The sequence below is a fragment of the Callionymus lyra genome, chromosome 15 (genome assembly GCF_982586985.1).
Source record: "Callionymus lyra chromosome 15, fCalLyr1.hap1.1, whole genome shotgun sequence".
Lineage (NCBI taxonomy): Eukaryota > Metazoa > Chordata > Actinopteri > Syngnathiformes > Callionymidae > Callionymus > Callionymus lyra.
This window is the reverse complement of record NC_141832.1, coordinates 2,664,451-2,691,689: the sequence shown is the minus strand read 5'-3', so window position 1 is coordinate 2,691,689 and position 27,239 is coordinate 2,664,451. Positions and strand designations below refer to the sequence as shown.

At 40.3% G+C, this 27,239-nt stretch overlaps 1 protein-coding gene across 1 annotated transcript in view; it reads left to right on the top strand.

Annotated features, from left to right (window-relative positions):
• The window catches only part of shisa6a (shisa family member 6a), a 66,844-nt gene that overhangs the window by 6,518 nt on the left and 33,087 nt on the right, over positions 1 to 27,239 (top strand). The window contains exons 2-4 of the mRNA XM_087809133.1: positions 8,209 to 8,354; positions 22,506 to 22,598; positions 26,527 to 26,586. Coding sequence (XP_087665259.1) covers positions 8,209 to 8,354; positions 22,506 to 22,598; positions 26,527 to 26,586 — 299 coding nt within the window. The remainder of the gene's footprint in view (positions 1 to 8,208; positions 8,355 to 22,505; positions 22,599 to 26,526; positions 26,587 to 27,239) is intronic.

Sequence of the window (27,239 nt, the reverse complement as noted above, 5' to 3'; positions counted from 1 at the left end):
CACTGCTCAGTGATCAGTTCAGATCCACTGCTCAGTGATGAGATCAGATCCACTGCTCAGTGATGAGATCAGATCCACTGCTCAGTGATGAGATCAGATCCACTGAATTGATTGAAAATAAACTTAATCACACAAAACACATCAAAAGTAAAATAAAATAATATACACTTCTGGACAAAAAACAACAAACATTCAAACACAAATGTAAAGCTTTCTCCACAAACGCCTACAGCAAAACACACATTCTTGAACACGAAACTACACTAAAACACACATTCTTGAACACGAAACTACACCAAAACACACATTCTTGAACACGAAACTACACCAAAACACACATTCTTGAACACGAAACTACACCAAAACACACATTCTTAAACACGAAACTACACCAAAACACACATTCTTGAACACGAAACTACACCAAAACACACATTCTTGAACACGAAACTACACCAAAACACACATTCTTGAACACGAAACTACACCAAAACACACATTCTTGAACACGAAACTACACCAAAACACACATTCTTGAACACGAAACTACACCAAAACACACATTCTTAAACACGAAACTACACCAAAACACACATTCTTGAACACGAAACTACACCAAAACACACATTCTTGAACACGAAACTACACCAAAACACACATTCTTGAACACGAAACTACACCAAAACACACATTCTTGAACACGAAACTACACCAAAACACACATTCTTAAACACGAAACTACACCAAAACACACATTCTTGAACACGAAACTACACCAAAACACACATTCTTGAACACGAAACTACACCAAAACACACATTCTTGAACACGAAACTACACCAAAACACACATTCTTGAACACGAAACTACACCAAAACACACATTCTTGAACACGAAACTACACCAAAACACACATTCTTAAACACGAAACTACAGCAAAACACACATTCTTGAACACGAAACTACACCAAAACACACATTCTTGAACACGAAACTACACCAAAACACACATTCTTGAACACGAAACTACACCAAAACACACATTCTTGAACACGAAACTACACCAAAACACACATTCTTAAACACGAAACTACACCAAAACACACATTCTTGAACACGAAACTACACCAAAACACACATTCTTGAACACGAAACTACACCAAAACACACATTCTTGAACACGAAACTACACCAAAACACACATTCTTGAACACGAAACTACACCAAAACACACATTCTTGAACACGAAACTACAGCAAAACACACATTCTTGAACACAAAACTACACCAAAACACACATTCTTGAACATGAAACTACACCAAAACACACATTCTTGAACACGAAACTACACCAAAACACACATTCTTGAACACGAAACTACACCAAAACACACATTCTTGAACACGAAACTACACCAAAACACACATTCTTGAACACGAAACTACACCAAAACACACTTTCTTGAACACGAAACTACACCAAAACACACATTCTTGAACACGAAACTACACCAAAACACACATTCTTGAACACGAAACTACACCAAAACACACATTCTTGAACACGAAACTACACCAAAACACACATTCTTGAACACGAAACTACACCAAAACACACATTCTTGAACACGAAACTACACCAAAACACACATTCTTGAACACGAAACTACACCAAAACACACATTCTTGAACACAAAACTACACCAAAACACACATTCTTGAACACGAAACTACATCAAAACACACATTCTTGAACACGAAACTACACCAAAACACACATTCTTGAACACGAAACTACACCAAAACACACATTCTTGAACACGAAACTACACCAAAACACACATTCTTGAACACGAAACTACACCAAAACACACATTCTTGAACACGAAGCTACACCAAAACACACATTCTGAACACGAAACTACACCAAAACACACATTCTTGAACACGAAACTACATCAAAACACACATTCTTGAACACAAAACTACACCAAAACACACATTCTTGAACACAAAACTACACCAAAACACACATTCTTGAACACGAAACTACATCAAAACACACATTCTTGAACACGAAACTACACCAAAACACACATTCTTGAACACGAAACTACACCAAAACACACATTCTTGAACACGAAACTACACCAAAACACACATTCTTGAACACGAAACTACACCAAAACACACATTCTTGAACACGAAACTACATCAAAACACACATTCTTGAACACGAAACTACACCAAAACACACATTCTTGAACACGAAACTACACCAAAACACACATTCTTGAACACGAAACTACACCAAAACACACATTCTTGAACACGAAACTACACCAAAACACACATTCTTGAACACGAAACTACACCAAAACACACATTCTTGAACACGAAACTACACCAAAACACTAGACTACACTAACACCCAGATATAAACATTCCTCCTCATCTAAAATAATACACATAAAGTAGACACACACTTACAAAGAAAACACATTCCTGGACACAACTACACTAAAATATGCAACAAGACACATTCGTGAGCACATATCTTTAATAAATAAAACACAAAACTAGACTAAAACGTTCTGGTACACACACCTACACTAAAACACACATTCCTTTACACACATCTTCAATTAAAAACACACACGTACAACACCGGATGCAAAACTACACTAAAATAAAAAATAAACTTCCTTACCTACACTACTACATATAAAGTAGACACACACTCACACAAAAAGACAACTACACTAAAACATACAACAACATGCATTACTGAACACACTTCTTTAATACAACACACACACAAATATAGACTTATGAACACAAAACTAGAATAAAACTTTCATCTACACACCCACAATAAAACGCACATATTTAATTCGACAAACAAACATATAGACGAATGAACACAAAAACAATATATAAACTATTTTCCTCTACACACCTACACTAAAACACACATTCCTTTACACACATCTTCAATTAAAAACACACACGTACAACACCGGATGCAAAACTACACTAAAATAAAAAATAAACTTCCTTACCTACACTACTACATATAAAGTAGACACACACTCACACAAAAAGACAACTACACTAAAACATACAACAACATGCATTACTGAACACACTTCTTTAATACAACACACACACAAATATAGACTTATGAACACAAAACTAGAATAAAACTTTCATCTACACACCCACAATAAAACGCACATATTTAATTCGACAAACAAACATATAGACGAATGAACACAAAAACAATATATAAACTATTTTCCTCTACACACCTACACTAAAACACACATTCCTTTACACACATCTTCAATTAAAAACACACACGTACAACACCGGATGCAAAACTACACTAAAATAAAAAATAAACTTCCTTACCTACACTACTACATATAAAGTAGACACACACTCACACAAAAAGACAACTACACTAAAACATACAACAACATGCATTACTGAACACACTTCTTTAATACAACACACACACAAATATAGACTTATGAACACAAAACTAGAATAAAACTTTCATCTACACACCCACAATAAAACGCACATATTTAATTCGACAAACAAACATATAGACGAATGAACACAAAAACAATATATAAACTATTTTCCTCTACACACCTACACTAAAACACAAGAAGTAAAAACACACAAACACACTCCTGAACACATCACTTTATTAAGACACAGACATTCATGACCATAATGTTCCACCTGTCAAACCATTGTTATCGGAAAAGAGCTGCTTGGCAGAGGTATGCCCCAGCTCAGTGCTCCGTTACTTATAGTACATAGATGTCGACGGCTTGTCTGAAAACTGATGGTTTATGTCGGAGCTCCGTCCGAGAGCATCACAGAAGACGCTCGACCTTAGCTCTGACCTTAGCTCTGACCTTAGCTCTGACCTTAGCTCTGACCTTAGCTCTGACCTTCACGGAAGCATTTGAGATTCGAACCCATCGATCATCGCTGACCAAAGAGAAACAAACGAGAGAAAAACAAGTCAAATGTCGGACTTCAGCGGCTCGTTCTGTGATTGGATTCCAGGCGAGTGTTTGTCGGGAGTCGCTCGGATCTTTACTTCCTATTTTCGGCCGTTAAAGTGGCCAAACGAGGCTGTTTTGGACGCGGCGGCGTGAAGCAATCAGACCTGGTCGATGCTCTGAACCAGGCTAATGGAGAGGCGGGTCGAGTCTGAGCCCGACTCGGTGTTTACGGAGTTAATCAGGTCGTCTGGTCGAGAACAAGAACAACACATCCTGTTGAAAACTGCAACGATGTCTTTTGATGTATTTTTAAAACTTTATTTCACTTTGTTACGTGACAAAACTAGTCCATAGAAATGATTTAATTTTGTTTATTTCTGTGTAGTACTTAACTTTACTCAAGTAGTGTACTAACACCTTCTATTAACTACTAAAAGAAACTGAAAAATATCCTCCCTGGAATTTTTGTCTCCTGATTCCTACAAGCCTACACTAAAACACACATAAATACACAGAGTAACATACACTAAAACATACATAAATACACAGAGTAATATACACTAAAACACATATAAATACACAGAGTAACATACACTAAACCATACATAAATACACAGAGTAACACACACTAAAACATACATAAATACACATAGTAACATACACTAAAACATACATAAATACACAGAGTAATATACACTAAAACACATATAAATACACAGAGTAACATACACTAAAACATACATAAATACACAGAGTAACATACACTAAAACATACATAAATACACAGAGTAATATACACTCAAACACACATAAATACACATAGTAGCATACACTAAAACGTACATACCTACACAGAGTAACATACACTAAAACATACATACATACACAGAGTAATATACACTAAAACACACATAAATACACAGAGTAACATACACTAAAACACACATAAATAAAGAGGTGGAAATACACCTACATAAAAACACATGTAAATAAATGGGCGCGAGCACACCTTCAGTATAACACACATAAATACACTGATGGACAAATACACATACACTGGAACACACATAAATACACGGAGGGACACTAACCTACAATAAAACATGCATAAATAAACGGATGGACAAATACACAAACACTGGAACACACATAAATACACAGATGGACACACACCTACAATAAAACATGCATAAATAAACGGATAGACACACACCTACACAGAAACACACATACAAACATAGATGGACACACACCTACACTTAAACACACTTTAATACATAGATGGACACACACCTACACTTAAACACACATAAATACATAGATGGACACACACCTACACTTAAACACACATAAATACATAGATGGACACACACCTACACTTAAACACACATAAATACATAGATGGACACACACCTACACTTAAACACACATAAATACATAGATGGACACACGCCTACACTTAAACACACATAAATACACACATGGACACACACCTACACTTAAACATACAAATATACAAAGCTGGCCACCACAAATACTAAAATACACAAAATACACAGATGGACCCACACAAATACTATAATACACAAAATACACAGTTTGGCAAACACCCAAACTAAAACACACACACACTGCACGCTTTTTTGCTCACATATCAACACTAAAACTTACAAAAATTCACAGTGGTTGACACAAAACTACAATAAAAGATACACTAGAACTACACACTTTGACACAGAAGTCACATGTCCGCACACACATCTACAGAATAACGCACAAACATGTTAACTTCTTGACACAGAACTACACTGAAACACGTGACGTGAACACACAACCTCACTCAAACTCACAAAGATACACAAAACTACACTTATACACGAAATATATGAAAAAATATACAAAAATACAAAATAGGTTAACATCTGGAAGCAAAACTCCACTAAAACTAAAACAAAATCCTGATAACTTGTTAAATACACATCTGCTTTAGAACTCACAAAAAACACATTCGTTGAAACAAAACTACACTAATCAACACAAAATCCACTGGATCTTTATTGATCACTGTATTAGATATAATAGTTGAGCACCAGGGGGCAGCACTGAGCCAGTGGGTTGAGCAGGCAGGTGGAGAAGAAGAGCTGCTGATTAGCTAACATGCTAACATGCTACAATTAATGATGACAACACAGGGGTCATGGTATGTGTTTTTGTTTGGTTGTGTTTGAGGGACACGTTTCAGTTTTCAAGATTGTTGCTGAGTTTAGGTTGAAGTTTGTGTTGTTTGGCGGTAAAACACAAAAAAATACACATTCCTGCAGACACATCAAAACAGAAACACACTTATCTTCACACACACACGCATTATACACACGAAGAAGACACAAACTGGCATGTAAACACTTGAAAACACACGTTCATTAACACAAAAACACATAATACATATCCCTTCATGCATACCTACACAAAAACACACACTTGTGCACTTCTGGACACAAAACTACACTTGAACACATACACAAACTTCCACACATGTAAAATGAGGCTCATGAAGTAGAAACTCGCTTACACTAAACAAAAACACACAAAATACACACCCCTGCGCACATATCTACACAAACATATGCACCTGTCGACACAAAACACAAACAAACTTTCGAACATTCTTGTTACACATACACTAAAACACAAAGTAGACACACAGAGATGCTAAATGCTAACATTAGCATCCATGAATCGAAACGGATGTTCAAGTTGTCGACTTGTGTGTAACACGTGTGTGTTCGTGCGACGCCAACAACGAAGGCTGGAGTCGGCCATGACTTGTTGGTCTCTGGCTCAGCTCTGATTGAAGGCGTTCTTCCTCCCATGATGCAACAGTCTCACCTGACTGAAGTGGGACGATTGAAAGCAGGTCGATCTATTAATACGCAGCGTTTCCCAAAGTCACGGAGTTGAAGCAAGACTTTGACACACTTACGTGACCTTGAAGCTTTGTGAGCCGGGAGTGTGTGTGTGTGTGTGTGTGTGTGTGTGTGTGTGTGTGTGTGTGTACGTGTGTGTGTAGCAGGTTGTGTTGATTTAACTCTTCACTGTTGTTAATGACAAACATGCTGCAGCATCTGCTACAATTCAACACAATCTCACATATACATATACACTCAAACCAACATTAAAACACACATATGCACATAAACACTCGCTTAAACGCACAGCTAAACACACACACACACTGAGTCAAACACACACTTAACACATGCACACATATACACACAAACACACACATAAACATACACTTAAATACAGACATACTGAAACACAAAAATAATGGTAATTAACATACACTGAAACAGATTCATGTACACACAAAAACACACATATAGAAACACAAAAACACATATAAACACACACACATACATGTATATAAACAGAAAAGCAAACAGGCACAGATGGATATACACACACTAAAACACACAAACATTTACACATAAAATGAACATTCATTGTACATACACACGCTGAAACACACAAAAAAATATACACTGAAAAACACACAAGTATACACTGAACCCACCCTCCCTGCATATACAAACACTGAAACACACATGCAAACACACACACACATGAAACACGCCTACACTATAAAACACAAAAATCTTCTTCTTGGCCACAAAATTACAAAAGAACAGACAAAACAACACATTCCTTCGCACACACATACACTATAACACACAAAACACACATTCTTGAACAAAAAGACATATTCCTTCACACACATACACACTATAATGCACAAAAACACACATTCTTGAACAAAATAATACACACATTCCTTCACACCCACATACGCTATAATGCACAAAAATACACACTCCTGCTTTATCGCACCTACACACACACACAAAAAAAATACTCAGCCTTTGACACACACATTCATGCGCACTATACCTACACCACACTAAACTAATTAACTACACTAAAACAAACACCCTATTTTACACAAACAACTACACTTAAATACAAAAAAAAAACACACTGCTGGATACAACACACTTATTTCCATAAACTGTCAACACCAATATAATGTACACACACAAAAAACAGTCAGACTCAACCACACGACACACACAAAAGAACACTCGTAACACAACAAGACTCACAATTGTGCGTCTTCTTCCAGAGCTCTGGCCGACATCCTGCGTCAACAAGGTCCGGTTCCCATCTCTCAGTACGAGCACGACAACATGGCCGCCATCAACGGGTCGCCCAAGGACGACACGCCGGTCAGGACCTCCAAGAACCACTACACACCTGTGCACAACCACGGTGAGGCTTCCTGCACACACACACACACACACGTGTGGCACGACACACACTCCTGCACAAACACGCTATAACGCACACTTTATTGAACACACACAACAGCACACATTTCCACACACATCTACTGTAGGATGCAAAAACCTACACTAAAACATACAAACATATAGACTCCTTTGCACACACACCAACACTAAAACACACAACAATATACAAACCTGAACACCTACACTAAAACACACAACAATATACACTCCTGAACACCTACACTAAAACACACAAACATATAGACTCCTTTGCACACACACCAACACTAAAACACACAACAATATACAAACCTGAACACCTACACTAAAACACACAAAAAATACACTCCTGAACACCTACACTAAAACATACAAACATATAGACTCCTTTGCACACACACCAACACTAAAACACACAACAATATACAAACCTGAACACCTACACTAAAACACACAAAAATACACTCCTGAACACCTACACTAAAACATACAAACATATAGACTCATTTGCGCACACACCAACACTAAAACACACAACAATATACAAACCTGAACACCTACACTAAAACACACAAAAATATACACTCCTGAACGCACACACCTACAGTAAAACACACAAAAATATACACTCCTGAACACCTACACTAAAACACACAAAAGTATACACTCCTGAACACACACACACTTACAGTAAAACACACAAAAATATACACTCCTGAACACCTACTCTAAAACACACAAAAGTATACACTCCTGAACACACACACACCTACAGTAAAACAAACAAAAGTATACACTCCTGAACACACACACCTACAGTAAAACAAACAAGAATATACACTCCTGAACACACACACACCTACAAAAAACAAACAAAAATATACACTCCTGAACACACACACCTACAGTAAAACAAACAAGAATATACACTCCTGAACACACACACACCTACAAAAAACAAACAAAAATATACACTCCTGAACACACACACCTACAGTAAAACAAACAAGAATATACACTCCTGAACACACACACACCTACACTAAAACACAAAGGCACCTGCACAATAACACACAAACTACAATTAAACACACTTAAATACACTTGATAGTAAACACACCTACACTAAAATGCACGTAATACATATTCCTACAATGACACACAATAATATACACACTTAACTGATCACTCACCTACACTAAAACACACAACAAACATCCCTCACACAACTTTACTCACCACCCACAACTGTTGAAAAACAATTCAAACAATACACCAAAAACACATAGAAATACACAATACTTTTGATGTATACTAGACAAATAGTGCAAATGCAAAAGAACACACATGTCCACACTCCTACACACACATACACACTCCTACACACACCTTGACTTCTGTCAATCATCGTGCCTTGTGTTCTTCATGTACTTTGTGTTCTTCATGTACTTTGTGTTCTTCATGTACTTTGCGTTCTTCTTGTTTTTTGTGTTCCTTTTTTTCTTCATTTTCCCTGTATTGTATACTCTGTGTTTTTGTCTTCTTTGTGTTCTTTGTGTTCTTTGTGTTCTTCTTATTTCTTGAGTTCCCATTTTTCTTAATGTTCCTTGTATTCCTTGTGTTCTTCATGTTTTTTCGTGTCATCCTTCTTCCTCCTGTTCCTCGTATTCTTCTCGTTTCTTGTCTTCTTCCACCTTTGTTTTGCTCGTTTTACTCATTTTCTTCATGTTCCTCACGTTCCTCGTGTTCTTTTTGTTATTCATGTTCTCTGTGTTCCTCATGTTTTTTCTATTCCTCATGTTCTCAGTGTTCTTCGCGTTCCTCATATTCCTTGTCCATCTCATGTTCTCCGTGTTCTTCGCGTTCCTCATATTCCTTGTCCATCTCATGTTCTCCGTGTTCTTCGCGTTCTTCATATTCCTTGTCCATCTCATGTTCTCCATGTTCTTCGCGTTCCTCATATTCCTTGTCCATCTCATGTTCTCCGTGTTCTTCGCGTTCTTCATATTCCTTGTCCATCTCATGTTCTCCGTGTTCTTCGCGTTCCTCATATTCCTTGTCCATCTCATGTTCTCCGTGTTCTTCGCGTTCTTCATATTCCTTGTCCATCTCATGTTCTCCATGTTCTTCGCGTTCCTCATATTCCTTGTCCATCTCATGTTCTCCGTGTTCCTCATGTTCTCCATGTTCTTCGCGTTCCTCATATTCCTTGTCCATCTCATGTTCTCCGTGTTCCTCATGTTCTCCATGTTCTTGGCGTTCCTCATATTTCTTATCCATCTCATGTTCTCCGTGTTCCTCATGTTCTCCATATTTCTTGTGTTCCTCATGTTCTCCGTGTTCCTCATGTTCTCCGTGTTCCTCATGTTCTCAATGTTTCTTGTATTCTATTTCTTCCTCATGTTCTCCGTGTTCTTCATGTTCTCTGTGTTCCTCATGTTCTCCATGTTCTTCGCGTTCCTCATATTCCTTGTCCATCTCATGTTCTCTGTGTTCCTCATGTTCTCCATGTTCTTGGCGTTCCTCATATTTCTTATCCATCTCATGTTCTCCGTGTTCCTCATGTTCTCCATATTTCTTGTGTTCCTCATGTTCTCCGTGTTCCTCATGTTCTCCGTGTTCCTCATGTTGTCAAAGTTTCTTGTATTCTTTTTCTTCCTCATGTTCTCCGTGTTCTTCATGTTCTCTGTGTTCCTCATGTTCTCCATGTTCCTCATGTTCTCCATGTTTCTCATATTCTTCTTCTTCCTCATGTTCGCCGTGATCTTTGTGTTCTCCGTGTTCCTCGTATTCCTCATGTAGTCCGTATTCCTGATGTTCTCCATGTTCCTCGTAATTTTCTTCTTCCTCATGTTCCTCATGTTCCTCATGTTCTCCGCGTTCCTCGTATTCTTCGTCTTCCTCATGTTCCTCATGTTCTCCGTGTTCCTCGTATTCTTCGTCTTCCTCATGTTCGCCGTCTTCCTCATGTTCCTCATGTTCCTCGTGTATCTCCAGCTCTGACTCCAGGGATCCTCAAGTGTCCTAGAATGTTGTCCCAGTTACAGCGATAGGTTTCATCTGACCTGAGGTGCTGCCATTAGTGGAGCTGCTGGATCTCAACCATCAACTGCTGCCTTATTATATCTGCACACACACACACTCACACACACACACACACACACACACACACACACACACACACACACACACACACACACACACACACACACACACACACACACACACACACACACACACACACACACACACACACACACACACACTCACACACACTCACACACACACACTCACACACACACACTCACACACACACACACACACACACACACACTTATCTGCACAGACATACACTCATCTGCACACACACACACACACACATACACTCATCTGCACACACACACACACACACACACACACACACACACATACACTCATCTGCACACACACACACTCATACACACATACACAAACACACACTCATCTGCACACACACACACACTCATCTGCACACACATACACTCATCTGCACACAGACACACACACACACACTCACTCACACACACACACACACACACACTTATCTGCACACACATACACTCATCTGCACACACACACACACTCATCTGCACACACATACACTCATCTGCACACAGACACACACACACTCACACACACACACACACACACACTCATCTGCACACACATACACTCATCTGCACACACACAGTCATCTGCACACACACACTCATCTGCACACACATACACTCATCTGCACACACACAGTCATCTGCACACACACACTCATCTGCACACACATACACTCATCTGCACACACACACACTCATCTGCACACTAGTGCTGCAGTGAACTGTGTGTATTTTCTTGTGTAGTGTAGTTCTCTTTGTGCAGAATTGTGTATTTTGAGTGAGTATAGTTGTGTATGTGCAGATGTGTTTTATTGCTGCTGTGTTTAAGTGTGTTATAGTGTATGATCTAGTATTGTGTTTATTTAGGTGTAATGTTTGTGCAGATATGTCTGTTGTGAGTGTTTTATTGATGTCTTGTGCTGTTTTTAGTCTGTGTGTTTTTGTGTATGTGCATTTGTGTTTTTACTTCAGTTGTGTGTATACAGAAGTATGTGTTTTAGTGTAGTTGTGTATGTGCACAGGTGTTTTTGTGTTGAGGTGTTGTTGTGTGTGTTTTAGTGTAGTTGTGTATGTGCACAGGTGTTTTTGTGTCGAGGTGTTGTTGTGTGTGTGTTAGTGTAGTTGTGTATGTGCACAGGTGTTTTTGTGTTGAGGTGTTGTTGTGTGTGTTTTAGGGTAGTTGTGTATGTGCACCAGTGTTTTGTGTTGAGGTGTTGTTGTGTGTGTGTTAGTGTAGTTGTGTATGTGCACAGGTGTTTTTGTGTTGAGGTGTTGTTGTGTGTGTTTTAGGGTAGTTGTGTATGTGCACATGTGTTTTTGTGTTGAGGCACTGTTGTGCGTGTTTTAGTGTAGTTGTGTATGTGCAAGGGGGTTTTGTGTTGAGGTGTTGTTGTGTGTGTTTTAGTGTAGTTGTGTATGTGCAAGGGGTTTTTGTGTTGAGGTGTTGTTGTGTGTGTTTTAGTGTAGTTGTTTATGTGCAAGGGGGTTTTGTGTGTTGAGGTATTGTTGTGTGTGTTTTAGTGTAGTTGTGTATGTGCACAGGTGTTTTGTGTGTTGAGGTGTTGTTGTGTGTGTTTTAGTGTAGTTGTGAATGTGCACAGGTGTTTTGTGTGTTGAGGTGTTGTTGTGTGTGTTTTAGTGTAGTTGTGAATGTGCACAGGTGTTTTGTGTGTTGAGGTGTTGTTGTGTGTGTTTTAGTGTAGTTGTCAATGTGCACAGGTGTTTTGTGTGTTGAGGTGTTGTTGTGTGTGTTTTAGTGTAGTTGTGTATGTGCAGACCTCTGTATTGCATGAGTTTTATTTCTGTTGTGCGTTGTAGAGTTTTTAGTGCATGAGTGTTTTTGTGTATGTGCGTTTGTGTCGATTTGTTTGCTTTACTTCATTTGTGTGTATACAGAACTATGTGTTTTAGTATTAGTGTAGGTGTTTTTGTGTTGAGGTGTTGTTGTGTGTGTTTTAGTGCAGATGTGTGTCATCCGTTTGTGTGTGCAGGAGTGTGTCTTTTAGTGTGTATAAGTAAAGGTGTCACACACAGAGAACCATGTTCGATCATCAATCAATGTATGTTTGGGAGGAAACACGAGTGTGTAACGATCAATCCTTCACTTCATGACTCATGTGCGACGACAGACTCACAATAGTTTATTGTGTTGTTGCTTCTGAAGAAGAACTCAAGCTTTGAAGGTTGTGATCCCCCAGTGCTCGCCTGCGGGGTCTTCTGTCCTGGGTCTGCCCCGGGGCCTCCACTCTCTCCTGGATGAGTTTCTGTGGATATTTTGTCTCTTGGCTCAGCTCTTCTTAACCCTGCCGAGGTCCTCAACATACTGGATGTTGCAGGAGCGCGTATTTGTACGAATTTTAGTGTTGTTGTGTGTATCTAGATGTGTTTTTCTGAGTGTTAGTGTAGTTTTGTTGGACAATAGATGTTTTTTAGGTGTTTTTTACGCTAGGGTGTGTATTTTGCATGTTTTTGTGTGTGTGCGGAATTATTTATTTGTTTTTGTAGTCGTTTCTTTAATTTGTGTTTATTTTAGTGTGAATTTATGTGTATAAGTTTAGTTAGTGTGTCAGTCGGAGTGTGTATTTGTTTGTTTTAGTTTAATTGTGTGTCTGCAGAAGTGTTTTAGTTTGATTCTGTGTTTGTAAAGGTGTGTGTTAGTTCAATTGTGTGTCTGCAGAAGTGTGTCTTAGTGTAATTGTGTCTGTAGAAGTGTGTGTGTCAGTGTAATTGTGTGTCTGAAGAAGTGTGTGTCAGTGTAATTGTCTGTCTGCAGAAGTGTGTGTCAGTGCAATTGTGTGTCTGCAGAAGTGTGTGTCAGTGTAATTGTGTGTCTGAAGAAGTGTGTGTCAGTGTAATTGTCTGTCTGCAGAAGTGTGTGTCAGTGCAATTGTGTGTCTGCAGAAGTGTGTGTCAGTGTAAGTGTGTGTCTGCAGAAGTGAGTGTCAGTGTAAGTGTGTGTCTGCAGAAGTGTGTGTCAGTGTAATCGTGTGTCTGCAGAAGTGTGTGTCAGTGTAATTGTGCGTCTGCAGAAGTGTGTGTCAGTGTAATTGTGCGTCTGCAGAAGTGTGTGTCAGTGTAATTGTGTGTCTGCAGAAGTGTGTGTCTGCAGAAGTGTGTGTCAGTGTAAGTGTGTGTCTGCAGAAGTGTGTGTCAGTGTAAGTGTGTGTCTGCAGAAGTGTGTGTCAGTGTAAGTGTGTGTCTGCATGAGTGTGTGTCTGCAGAAGTGTGTGTCTGCAGAAGTGTGTGTCTGCATGAGTGTGTGTCTGCAGAAGTGTGTGTCTGCAGAAGTGTGTGTCAGTGTAAGTGTGTGTCTGCAGAAGTGTGTGTCTGCAGAAGTGTGTGTCTGCATGAGTGTGTGTCTGCAGAAGTGTGTGTCTGCAGAAGTGAGTGTCAGTGTAATTGTGTGTCTGCAGAAGTGTGTGTCAGTGTAAGTGTGTGTCTGCAGAAGTGTGTGTCAGTGTAAGTGTGTGTCTGCAGAAGTGTGTGTCAGTGTAAGTGTTTGTCTGCATAAGTGTGTGTCGGTGTAATTGTGTGTCTGCAGAAGTGTGTGTCTGCAGAAGTGTGTGTCTGCAGAAGTGTGTGTCATCTCAAACCTTCAGATTGATTCCATCTCCTGCTGAGAACCACGGTCTCAGACAGGGTCTCAGGCAGGATGAGGATCAGCCTGAGTCTCAGATCCTCCCAGCGAGTCCACGTGGTGTCAGAGCCGAGGACTTAAGTGGGTCTCGTGAAGCTCCGTCGTCCCAGAAACCTGCTTCTTGTCCTAAAAACACTGAACAAAGCCGTGTCTGTGAGACGAGACTCCTGTCAAACAATGGTGTGCGATGTGCGAGCGAAGCGGCGCTGGTTCCCGAGCCTTCCTTCCTCCAGTGTGACTTTCAAGAAAAACCCAGCAGAGAAACGAGTCTCTGACGCGAGTCCCGAACCTTACGACTCATTCCAGGCCGACGTGTGACGGACTCGACAAAGAGCGTCACGGGGAGGATGGAGTTAAACCTCTGACGCGTGGAGTCATGAGTCGCACACGCGAGTCATCAAGATACTTGTTAGTGTAACGTTGATGTGAAGGAGGTTAAACCTGGACAACATTCTGAGCGACTCGTCTCCGGTACAAAGAGACTCATTATGTCCTATTTGACTCCTGGTTCTCAGACCTTTAGTGACAACTTTGGACACACACCTTCACAAATACACAATAAATACAATGAAACACATACACACACGACTACACTGTTGTGTTGCAGGTTAAACCTGGACAACATTCTGAGCGACTCGTCTCCGGTACAAAGAGACTCATTATGTCCTATTTGACTCAATTTTAACACCTGGTTCTCAGACCTTTAGTGACAACTGTGGACACACACATTCACAAATACACAATAAATTCAATGAAACACATACACACACGACTACACTGTTGTGTTGCAGGTTAAACCTGGACAACATTCTGAGCGACTCGTCTCCGGTACAAAGAGACTCATTATGTCCTATTTGACTCAATTTTAACACCTGGTTCTCAGACCTTTAGTGACAACTGTGGACACACACATTCACAAATACACAATACATTCAATGAAACACACACGACTACAATGAAACACAACAACTGTTGTGTTGCAGGTTAAACCTGGACAACATTCTGAGCGACTCGTCTCCGGTACAAAGAGACTCATTATGTCCTATTTGACTCAATTTTAACACCTGGTTCTCAGACCTTTAGTGACAACTGTGGATACACACCTTCACAAATACACAATTAATACAATGAAACACATACACACACGACTACACTGTTGTGTTGCAGGTTAAACCTGGACAACATTCTGAGCGACTCGTCTCCGGTACAAAAAGATTCATCGTGTCCTATTTGACTCAATTTTAACGCCTGGTTCTCAGACCTTTAGTGACAACTTTGGACACACACATTCACAAATACACAATAAATTCAATGAAACACACACGACTACAATGAAACACAACAACTGTTGTGTTGCAGGTTAAACCTGGACAACATTCTGAGCGACTCCTCTCCGGTACAAAGAGACTCATTATGTCCTATTTGACTCAATTTTAACGCCTGGTTCTCAGACCTTTAGTGACAACTTTGGACACACACATTCACAAATACACAATAAATACAATGAAACACATACACACACGACTACACTGTTGTGTTGCAGGTTAAACCTGGACAACCTTCTGAGCGACTCGTCTCCGGTACAAATAGACTCATTATGTCCTATTTGACTCAATTTTAACGCCTGGTTCTCAGACCTTTAGTGACAACTGTGGACACACACCTTCACAAATACACAATAAATACAATGAAACACATACACACACGACTACACTGTTGTGTTGCAGGTTAAACCTGGACAACATTCTGAGCGACTCGTCTCCGGTACAAAAAGATTCATCGTGTCCTATTTGACTCAATTTTAACGCCTGGTTCTCAGACCTTTAGTGACAACTTTGGACACACACATTCACAAATACACAATAAATACAATGAAACACATAAACACACGACTACACTGTTGTGTTGCAGGTTAAACCTGGACAACCTTCTGAGCGACTCGTCTCCGGTACAAATAGACTCATTATGTCCTATTTGACTCAATTTTAACGCCTGGTTCTCAGACCTTTAGTGACAACTGTGGACACACACCTTCACAAATACACAATAAATACAATGAAACACATACACACACGACTACACTGTTGTGTTGCAGGTTAAACCTGGACAACATTCTGAGCGACTCGTCTCCGGTACAAAAAGATTCATCGTGTCCTATTTGACTCAATTTTAACGCCTGGTTCTCAGACCTTTAGTGACAACTTTGGACACACACATTCACAAATACACAATAAATTCAATGAAACACACACGACTACAATGAAACACAACAACTGTTGTGTTGCAGGTTAAACCTGGACAACATTCTGAGCGACTCGTCTCCGGTACAAAAAGACTCATTATGTCCTATTTGACTCAATTTTAACGCCTGGTTCTCAGACCTTCAGACACACCTTCACAAATACACAATAAATACAATGAAACACATACACACACGACTACACTGTTGTGTTGCAGGTTAAACCTGGACAACATTCTGAGCGACTCGTCTCCGGTACAAAAAGACTCATTATGTCCTATTTGACTCAATTTTAACGCCTGGTTCTCAGACCTTTAGTGACAACTGTGGACACACACCTTCACAAATACACAATAAATACAATGAAACACATACACACACGACTACAATGTTGTGTTGCAGGTTAAACCTGGACAACATTCTGAGCGACTCGTCTCCGGTACAAATAGACTCATTATGTCCTATTTGACTCAATTTTAACGCCTGGTTCTCAGACCTTTAGTGACAACTGTGGACACACACCTTCACAAATACACAATAAATACAATGAAACACATACACACACGACTACACTGTTGTGTTGCAGGTTAAACCTGGACAACATTCTGAGTGACTCGTCTCCGGTACAAAGAGACTCATTATGTCCTATTTGACTCAATTTTAACGCCTGGTTCTCAGACCTTTAGTGACAACTGTGGACACACACCTTCACAAATACACAATAAATTCAATGAAACACACATGACAACAATGAAACACAACAACTGTTGTGTTGCAGGTTAAACCTGGACAACATTCTGAGTGACTCGTCTCCGGTACAAATAGACTCATTATGTCCTATTTGACTCAATTTTAACACCTGGTTCTCAGACCTTTAGTGACAACTGTGGACACACACCTTCACAAATACACAATAAATTCAATGAAACACACATGACTACAATGAAACACAACAACTGTTGTGTTGCAGGTTAAACCTGGACAACATTCTGAGCGACTCGTCTCCGGTACAAATAGACTCATTATGTCCTATTTGACTCAATTTTAACACCTGGTTCTCAGACCTTTAGTGACAACTTTGGACACACACATTCACAAATACACAATAAATACAATGAAACACTTACACACACGACTACACTGTTGTGTTGCAGGTTAAACCTGGACAACATTCTGAGCGACTCGTCCCAATTACTTTGGGCTGATGCGTTATGTTCCATTTGACTCATTGACTTCTGCAACAGCAATAATGATAAAGACTCGTCCAGATAACGGATCCTCCTCGTGATTGAGCAGATGTGTGACTCGTGGGTTAATGTTGTTAACTCACAGACTCACTACTTTGAATCGTGTCCGTTGACGAGGCTTGAAAATAACTTTCTTGTGGATTATTATAAATTAAATTATAAGTTAAAAAAAAAACGACTTTTTGAGTCGGATGCAACAAGGTTATTGTGACTCATGGGTTTATTTGTGTGTCTTGCAAATGCCTTTGTTTGACACTTTTGTATTTTCAAGTTTTGAAAGAAACTACTGATCAATCTACTGGTCAATCATAACACCTGGAAAAAAGCGTTAATTTTTGAGTCAAATGCCGTGAAACCAGGTTAGATTTAATTGTGACTCATGGGTTACTGTTGTTTCAATAATCTCACCAGTTCGGATCCTTTCTGTCCACGAGGCTTGAGAGGAACTTAATTTCACTGGGCAATGATGCAATGATGCAATGATTACACATACAACTTTAACTCACTTATAACAAGAGAGGGTAGCTGTGACTCATGGGTTAGCGTTCGTAACTCACATCCTTGCCGACTCATCCCTGTTTTCAAGACTAACAAGGAGCCACACTTTCTGGTGAGCAATAATGACGACAAAAACAAGTCACTTTATGAGTCAAATCCAACAAAACCAATGCAGAGGTAGCTGTGACTCATGGGTTAATGTTGGTACTCGCACATTTGCTGGTTCCCTTTGTAGGAAATTAACTTTCTGTTGAGCAATAATGTCTTTCTTCAAAATTAAATAACTTTTCACTCATCATCAACTCAACTAGGCCCGTGGTAATTGTGACTCATGGGTTAATACATAAGGAGAAGTGGGTCTTATACAAGACAGTCGATTCAACTCCATAAAATGAGTGGAAGTGAGTCTCAGATCTTAAATCCTCCATAAAGAAATTGTATTTACGGCTCTCTAAAGTGCAGTTACTTTTACAAAGTCCTGATTTCTTTGGTTGTTTGAACCACGGCTGGTTCAAAGGTGCGATTCAAACGGAGGTAATGAGTTCAGCCTCGGCTCCGGATCATTTATCTCTCGGCATCGACTCGTCCTCGGAGGACTCCGCACGAGTTCTGTTCCGAACCAAACGAGTCGGAGCCGATTAATCACGACTCTTTTCCTCCGGGTTCCATTAAGACTCGGCTCCAAAACTTTTCCTCGGTTGATTAAGATTCGGCTCCTAACGACTCCACTCGTCTGAGTGTGTCGTTGGGAAGTGAGGAGGAGTCGAGTCACGGGGAGAAGGAAACACCGCGGACTCGATTTGAAAACTTTTCTTCGGATTCAGCTTTAACTCGTATCCACAAATGATCCGAAACCTTCCTGCCTGTTTCCTCGCATGAAGCTTGAAAACACAAATGTCATCACATGTTGAAACCATGGCAGAGGTCACTGTGACTCATGGGTTAATTTGTGGAACTTGTAAATTCCTTGGTTTGACTCATTCCTTTTTGAAAGGAACTTCACTTCCTGTTGGGCAATAATATGATCTCGTAAAAAGAGTCACTTTTGAGTTAAATTCAATGAAACCAAGCTGTCCGTTGGTAGTTGTGACTCATGGGTTAATGTCTGTAACTAACAAAGTCAGTAGTTTAACTCATTCCGGTTCACTCGGCTTGAAAGGAACATGATTATATTGCAGAAAATAAATGAGTCAAATGTAACAAAAACAAGTCAGAGGTCACTGTGACTCATGGGTTAATTTGTGGAGCTTCCTAAATTCCTTGGTTTGACTCATTCCTGTTTTCAAGGTTTGAAAGTAACTTCATGTTCGGCAATAATGTCATCACGCAACAATAGTCACTTTGAGTTAAACTCAATGGGAGTTGTGACTCATGGGTTAATGTCTGTAACTAACAGAGTTAGTCGTTTGACTCATTTCGGTTCAGTCGGCTTGAAAGGAACATGATTATAAAGCAGAAAATAAAATAGCCACGTTTTAAGGCAAATGCAACAAAAGCAAGTCAAAGGTCACTCTGACTCATGGGTTAAAGTGCGTTGCCTTAAAAATGCCTTCGTTTGACGCATTTCTGTCCGGAGGGCAAAGAAGGAACTTCACCATCTGTCGGGGAATTATGCCGTGACTCATTAAAGGAGACACCTTTGGAGTCAAATTGAACAAAACCAAGTCAGAGGTCACTGTGACTCATGGGTTAATGTCTGTTGCATTAAAAATGCCTTCGTTTGACGCATTTCTGTCCGGAGGACACAGAAGGAACTTCACCAAACTCTACTCTACTGCTCTTTTGACCCAACTGAGCCCCAGAGGCTGAACTTAGTCAATTGTTTGCTAGAAATCAAACAATGAGTGAAAACACTTTACAGCTTAATGTGGACAAAACTGAAACTCTGGTGATTGTTGATGATAAGATTCCAGGGTTGAGTCAGTACTTGGGTGACTTAGGTCAGTCTGTCAAACTGAGCCTGAGAAACCTGGGTGTTGTATTTGATAAAGACATGTCTCTTGTTCAACACTGTAGAAAACTGACCAGAAACTGTTTCCTTCAACTGAGAAAAATCTCTAAACTTAGGAAAATGTTGTCACAACATGATCTGGAGCTTGTAATCCATGAGTTTGTTTCTTCTCGTCTGGACTATTGTAACAGTTTGTTTTCAGCTGATCCAGCCTTACACCCCAGCTCGGGCTCTGAGGTCTGTGGATCAGAATCTACTTATGGTTCCACGCACACGGCTCAGGACCAGAGGAGAGAAATCTTTTCAGGCTGTTGCTCCTAAGCTTTGGAACGATCTTCTCTCTCTTTGCTCTTGATGATCTACTGACTCCTTTAAGAAACATCTTAAGACGTTTCTATTAGTTCAGGCTTTTCCTTGAATTTCTCGAATTCCTGTGTTGTTCTCAGTATTATCTTGATCTTTGAAGTATGTACTTTTTTTTGAGTATTGTTTTGATTGTTTAAGCGCTTTGTGACCCTGGTCTCGAAAAGCGCTATATAAATAAATATTACATACTTACTTACCATCTGTCGGGGAATTATGTCGTGACTCATTAAAGGAGACACCTTTTGAGTCAAAATGCAATGATACCAAGTTGGAGGTAGATGTGACTCATGGGTTAAAGTCTATACCAAACGTTGTCTTGCTTCTGATCGACTTATTTCCAGGATAACTTGGCCTGTAACTCGTCCCTTATCTATCGTTTCAACGATGTTTTGAGCGCGGACTCGTCTCGGCGTCAGCGGTTCATCACTGAAGCGGATCATTGTCTCGGGAGAAACTCTAATTGTCAGCGACTGTCAGTTTCCCAGCTTCGGCGGAGGAAAAAAAAGAGAAAGGGTTTATTATTCTGGCGCTGCTGGGCTGTGAAGCCGCGAGTGCTTTTTTTTTCGGGTCTGAATCATTTCTGCCGGAGCTTTCGGGCGAACAGAGCGGAATATTAACCAGCCCGAAATGGCAGAGCTGACAAAACCCCCGACTCTCTGGTGGAATCAGGATCTCGTCGATATCGTCTGGCGCCGCCGATCTGCGTCCGTCTGTTCGCGGCGTCGCTAACGAGGCTCCCTGCGAAACTCTTAATTGGCGTAATTAACTCGCCATGAATTGAATCTTTTTCACCGGGAAAAGGGAAGTTTGACAGGTTTTTTTTTTGTTTGGGAAGCAATCGTTTGAGACGTTCAACCGACGCACCTGCTGCCTTCGTGAGGCTGAATGGATACGATTCACCTTTTAAACTCAACTCTAAATAAGACTCGTTCGGCTCTTTGTTCAAGGACTCTTACGGGTCTTTAAGAAGGAACCCAAGAATATAGAAATACAAAAAAGTTGTTTTTTTGTTATACTGAACCGGTTGGTCAATTCTGTGTCCAGGTCACTACGGGAAAGAAAACTTCCGCAGCGGTCAAGACCTCCACAACTTCATCTCCTCTGGGTTCGTGACGCTCGGACGTGGACCCTTGAAAGGTGAGATCGACATCTGAGGCGGTTGTTCTCGAATCTAAAGTGTCTTCTTTTCTTTTATCGTTTTTATCTACTGAAGAGAAATACGGATTCGAATTGTAGATACAATACAAGAAAAAGTATTATGTTAACCTTCATTCATCTCTGATTATATATTAAACATGTGACAGAACTTTTTAAAAAACAGACCAAAATGTCTTCTAGGTCACGTGGTCAAACATTACGACGCCACATGTTTTGGTGACCCGTGTGAGGACCAGAAAAAGAAGAACATTTTAATTCATAATAAAACTACACAAAGAAAAAATGTATCTTGGCTCATATGATCAAACGTAGGGCCTGAGGACCAAATCCCACCCACCAAATAATTGATTATGGTCTGCCAGAGATCTATGCACCTAGAAAAAGGCTAAAGCTAACAGTGAAAAGTAAAAAAAACAAACGCGGTCAAAGTCAGACCTGTGAGCTAAATCCCACCACATATTTTTTCTCTCAGCTCATTAAAACAGTTTCTTAAAATTGCCCAAATTCCCAGTGAAACAAAACCTTTTTTTTTTTCCTTTAGCTGACTTGGTCAAACCTAGCCCAGGGGGTCAAATCCCAACCGCCGCCATTTTTTCTTTGGTAGCCCACAAGAACTCTAGTGCTGTGTCTCAAATCGCACACTAACGTACTAAAAGTTAGTATTTTTAGTACGTTAGTGTGTCTCAATTCTTAGTATGCGAAATTTAGTGCGCCATGCATACTAAATTGGCGTACTAACACGCCCACAAAACTAGCATGGTTCGATGGACACTAACCACACTAAACAGCCGCCATTTTAGTGACGTTTAAAACGGAAGTTACGTCATATATAAATGCATATATATGCATATACTTAAATGTGTATTTTCAGCAGCAGTAGGAGGATAAACACGTCTTCGCTGCTGATACCAGCTTAAATATCTCGCGATTATTTCGATTCTCATATTTTTTCTTTATTTCTTTTTCCAAAGTTGCAATACGTGCTGCCAGCAGGTGGCGATAGCGTTCAAACAGCTGCTTGAAACATCGTTAAATAGAAGTAGAAGAAGAAGCTGTCATGTGATTTCCGGTTAGTGTGTAGCTTCAGGGTTTGATTTGAGACGTACTATCTGCGGAGAATTTGCGTACTAGTTAGTATGCATACTAAACTGATGCATACTAACTTCTAGCATACTAAGATTAGTATGCGATTTGAGACACAGCATAGGTACCTAGAAGAGCAAGGAGCCCATAAATGTCTAATTAAACCACACATTGAAACAAAGCTCACGTGGTCAAAACTCCTGAGAGGCAAATCCCATCTTATTTTGGTTGCCAGCACCTAGAAAATCACTAGCTTGGTTACTAGCGAAGTTACTTAATCATGACTGGAGCACTTAGAGGCAGCTTTTCTGAAGTCGTTACAATTAGAAAAGTCAAATTATTCATCTTAAATTACGTTGTGTGATCTTTTGCTCTTCATTCCATCACTAATGTGTATTTAGCTTTGGTTTTATAGTATTTACGGCACAAATTCCCAGTGAAACCACACAAAGATCCACCGAAAAACAGCTTGAAGACGTAGTGATAAAACTTGCCAAGGTGCAGGTCAGGTCTGATCCAGGAAGTTTGATTCAACCCCTCGAGGCCATTGTTTCAAAGGGACTCGATCACTGGCGAGTGTAAACCGAGTCCCTTATCATTATCACATTATCGCCTGCAGTTCATACAAAACTCTGCAGCGAGAATTCTAACCCGCTCCACTAGAAGAACTCACATTTCTCCGATCCTTAAAACTCTTCACCGGCTTCCAGTTTCTTTCAGGATCAGAACTTTAAAATTCTGGTTCTTACCTTCAGAGCTATTCATGGTCAGGCTCCTCCTTACATCACTGATCTGATCCAGCCTTACACCCCGGCTCGGGCTCTGAGGTCTGTGGATCAGAATCTACTGATGGTTCCACGCACACGGCTCAGGACCAGAGGAGAGAAATCTTTTCAGGCTGTTGCTCCTAAGCTTTGGAACGATCTTCTCTCTCTTTGTGCTTGATGATCTACTGACTCCTTCAAGAAACATCTGTGTTTGATGATCTACTGACTCCTTCAAGAAACATCTGTGTTTGATGATCTACTGACTCCTTCAAGAAACATCTGTGTTTGATGATCTACTGACTCCTTCAAGAAACATCTGTGTTTGATGATCTACTGACTCCTTCAAGAAACATCTGTGTTTGATGATCTACTGACTCCTTCAAGAAACATCTGTGTTTGATGATCTACTGACTCCTTCAAGAAACATCTGTGTTTGATGATCTACTGACTCCTTCAAGAAACATCTGTGTTTGATGATCTACTGACTCCTTCAAGAAACATCTGTGTTTGATGATCTACTGACTCCTTCAAGAAACATCTGTGTTTGATGATCTACTGACTCCTTCAAGAAACATCTGTGTTTGATGATCTACTGACTCCTTCAAGAAACATCTGTGTTTGATGATCTACTGACTCCTTCAAGAAACATCTGTGTTTGATGATCTACTGACTCCTTCAAGAAACATGTGTGTTTGATGATCTACTGACTCCTTCAAGAAACATCTGTGTTTGATGATCTACTGACTCCTTCAAGAAACATCTGTGTTTGATGATCTACTGACTCCTTCAAGAAACATCTGTGTTTGATGATCTACTGACTCCTTTAAGAAACATGTGTTTGATGATCTACTGACTCCTTCAAGAAACATCTGTGTTTGATGATCTACTGACTCCTTCAAGAAACATCTGTGTTTGATGATCTACTGACTCCTTCAAGAAACATCTGTGTTTGATGATCTACTGACTCCTTTAAGAAACATGTGTGTTTGATGATCTACTGACTCCTTCAAGAAACATGTGTGTTTGATGATCTACTGACTCCTTCAAGAAACATCTGTGTTTGATGATCTACTGACTCCTTCAAGAAACATGTGTGTTTGATGATCTACTGACTCCTTCAAGAAACATCTGTGTTTGATGATCTACTGACTCCTTCAAGAAACATGTGTGTTTGATGATCTACTGACTCCTTCAAGAAACATCTGTGTTTGATGATCTACTGACTCCTTCAAGAAACATCTGTGTTTGATGATCTACTGACTCCTTCAAGAAACATCTGTGTTTGATGATCTACTGACTCCTTCAAGAAACATCTGTGTTTGATGATCTACTGACTCCTTCAAGAAACATGTGTGTTTGATGATCTACTGACTCCTTCAAGAAACATCTGTGTTTGATGATCTACTGACTCCTTCAAGAAACATCTGTGTTTGATGTTCTACTGACTCCTTCAAGAAACATCTGTGTTTGATGATCTACTGACTCCTTCAATAAACATCTGTGTTTGATGATCTACTGACTCCTTCAAGAAACATCTGTGTTTGATGATCTACTGACTCCTTTAAGAAACATCTGTGTTTGATGATCTACTGACTCCTTCAAGAAACATCTGTGTTTGATGATCTACTGACTCCTTCAAGAAACATCTGTGTTTGATGATCTACTGACTCCTTCAAGAAACATCTGTGTTTGATGATCTACTGACTCCTTCAAGAAACATGTGTGTTTGATGATCTACTGACTCCTTCAAGAAACATCTGTGTTTGATGATCTACTGACTCCTTCAAGAAACATCTGTGTTTGATGATCTACGGACTCCTTTAAGAAACATCTTAAGACGTTGTTCAGGCTTTTCCTTGAATTTCTGGAACTCCTGTTGTGTTATCAGTTTTATCTTGACCTTTAAAGTATATACTTTATTGAATATTGTTTTGATTGTTTAAGCGCTTTGTGACCCTGGTCTGGAAAAGCGCTATACAAATAAAAATGACTTACTTACTTACTTACTTACTTATCATTACGTATTCCTAACGATGGACTCTCGTTGTCTCTCACAGCTCAACACTCCTTCGACGAGTCGTCCTGGCCGGCCGAGCTGGACGTCCCGCTTTCCTACGGTACGTCTTCCCTCATTTAAACGCGACCATTTGTTGAACTACCGCGTCAAAAGTGTGTGTCTAACCAATGGCATTGGCTCGTTCATCATCCGGTTCTAGTTCCTCTCCTCGCGGTCCCGTCCGTCCCGGTGCCTGGGAGTCGATCCCGACGCTCCGGAACATATGCGAGGAGCGGGAAACTCGTTTCCGTTCACTCGTCTTTTTTTTCCCACCTTCCCTTCGTCGCTGTCTCTCGGCAACAGTTTGTCGCACAAGAGGAAGTAATTGTACCCGTCATTCTCTCGCCCGCAATCGATTTCGCCGAGACGTCGGCGCCGCTTGTCACTTCATCGCAGGGTTCCTGTCGACTGGCGCGTCTCGCTCCACCGGCTGGATGTCGACAGGTTTTCCCGGCAGAAGAGGCGGAACCGACAGGTGCGCCGACAATCCCCCGCGGACGCCTTCCTGCCCTTTGCTCGTCGCTTCAGCAGAACGACTGTACAGCCTCTGTCAGCAAGAGACTCTTGTTTTTGAGACTAGGATGTGTTTTTTTTCGTCGTCGTTGAAGGTCTTTACACGTATGGATCTGTTGCTGCCGAGGCGTCGCGCGTCAGGAACCTCGTTCCCAGGAGGTGTCGGGTTGAAGAGGTTAGCCCGGCTGACAGGGGTCGCCG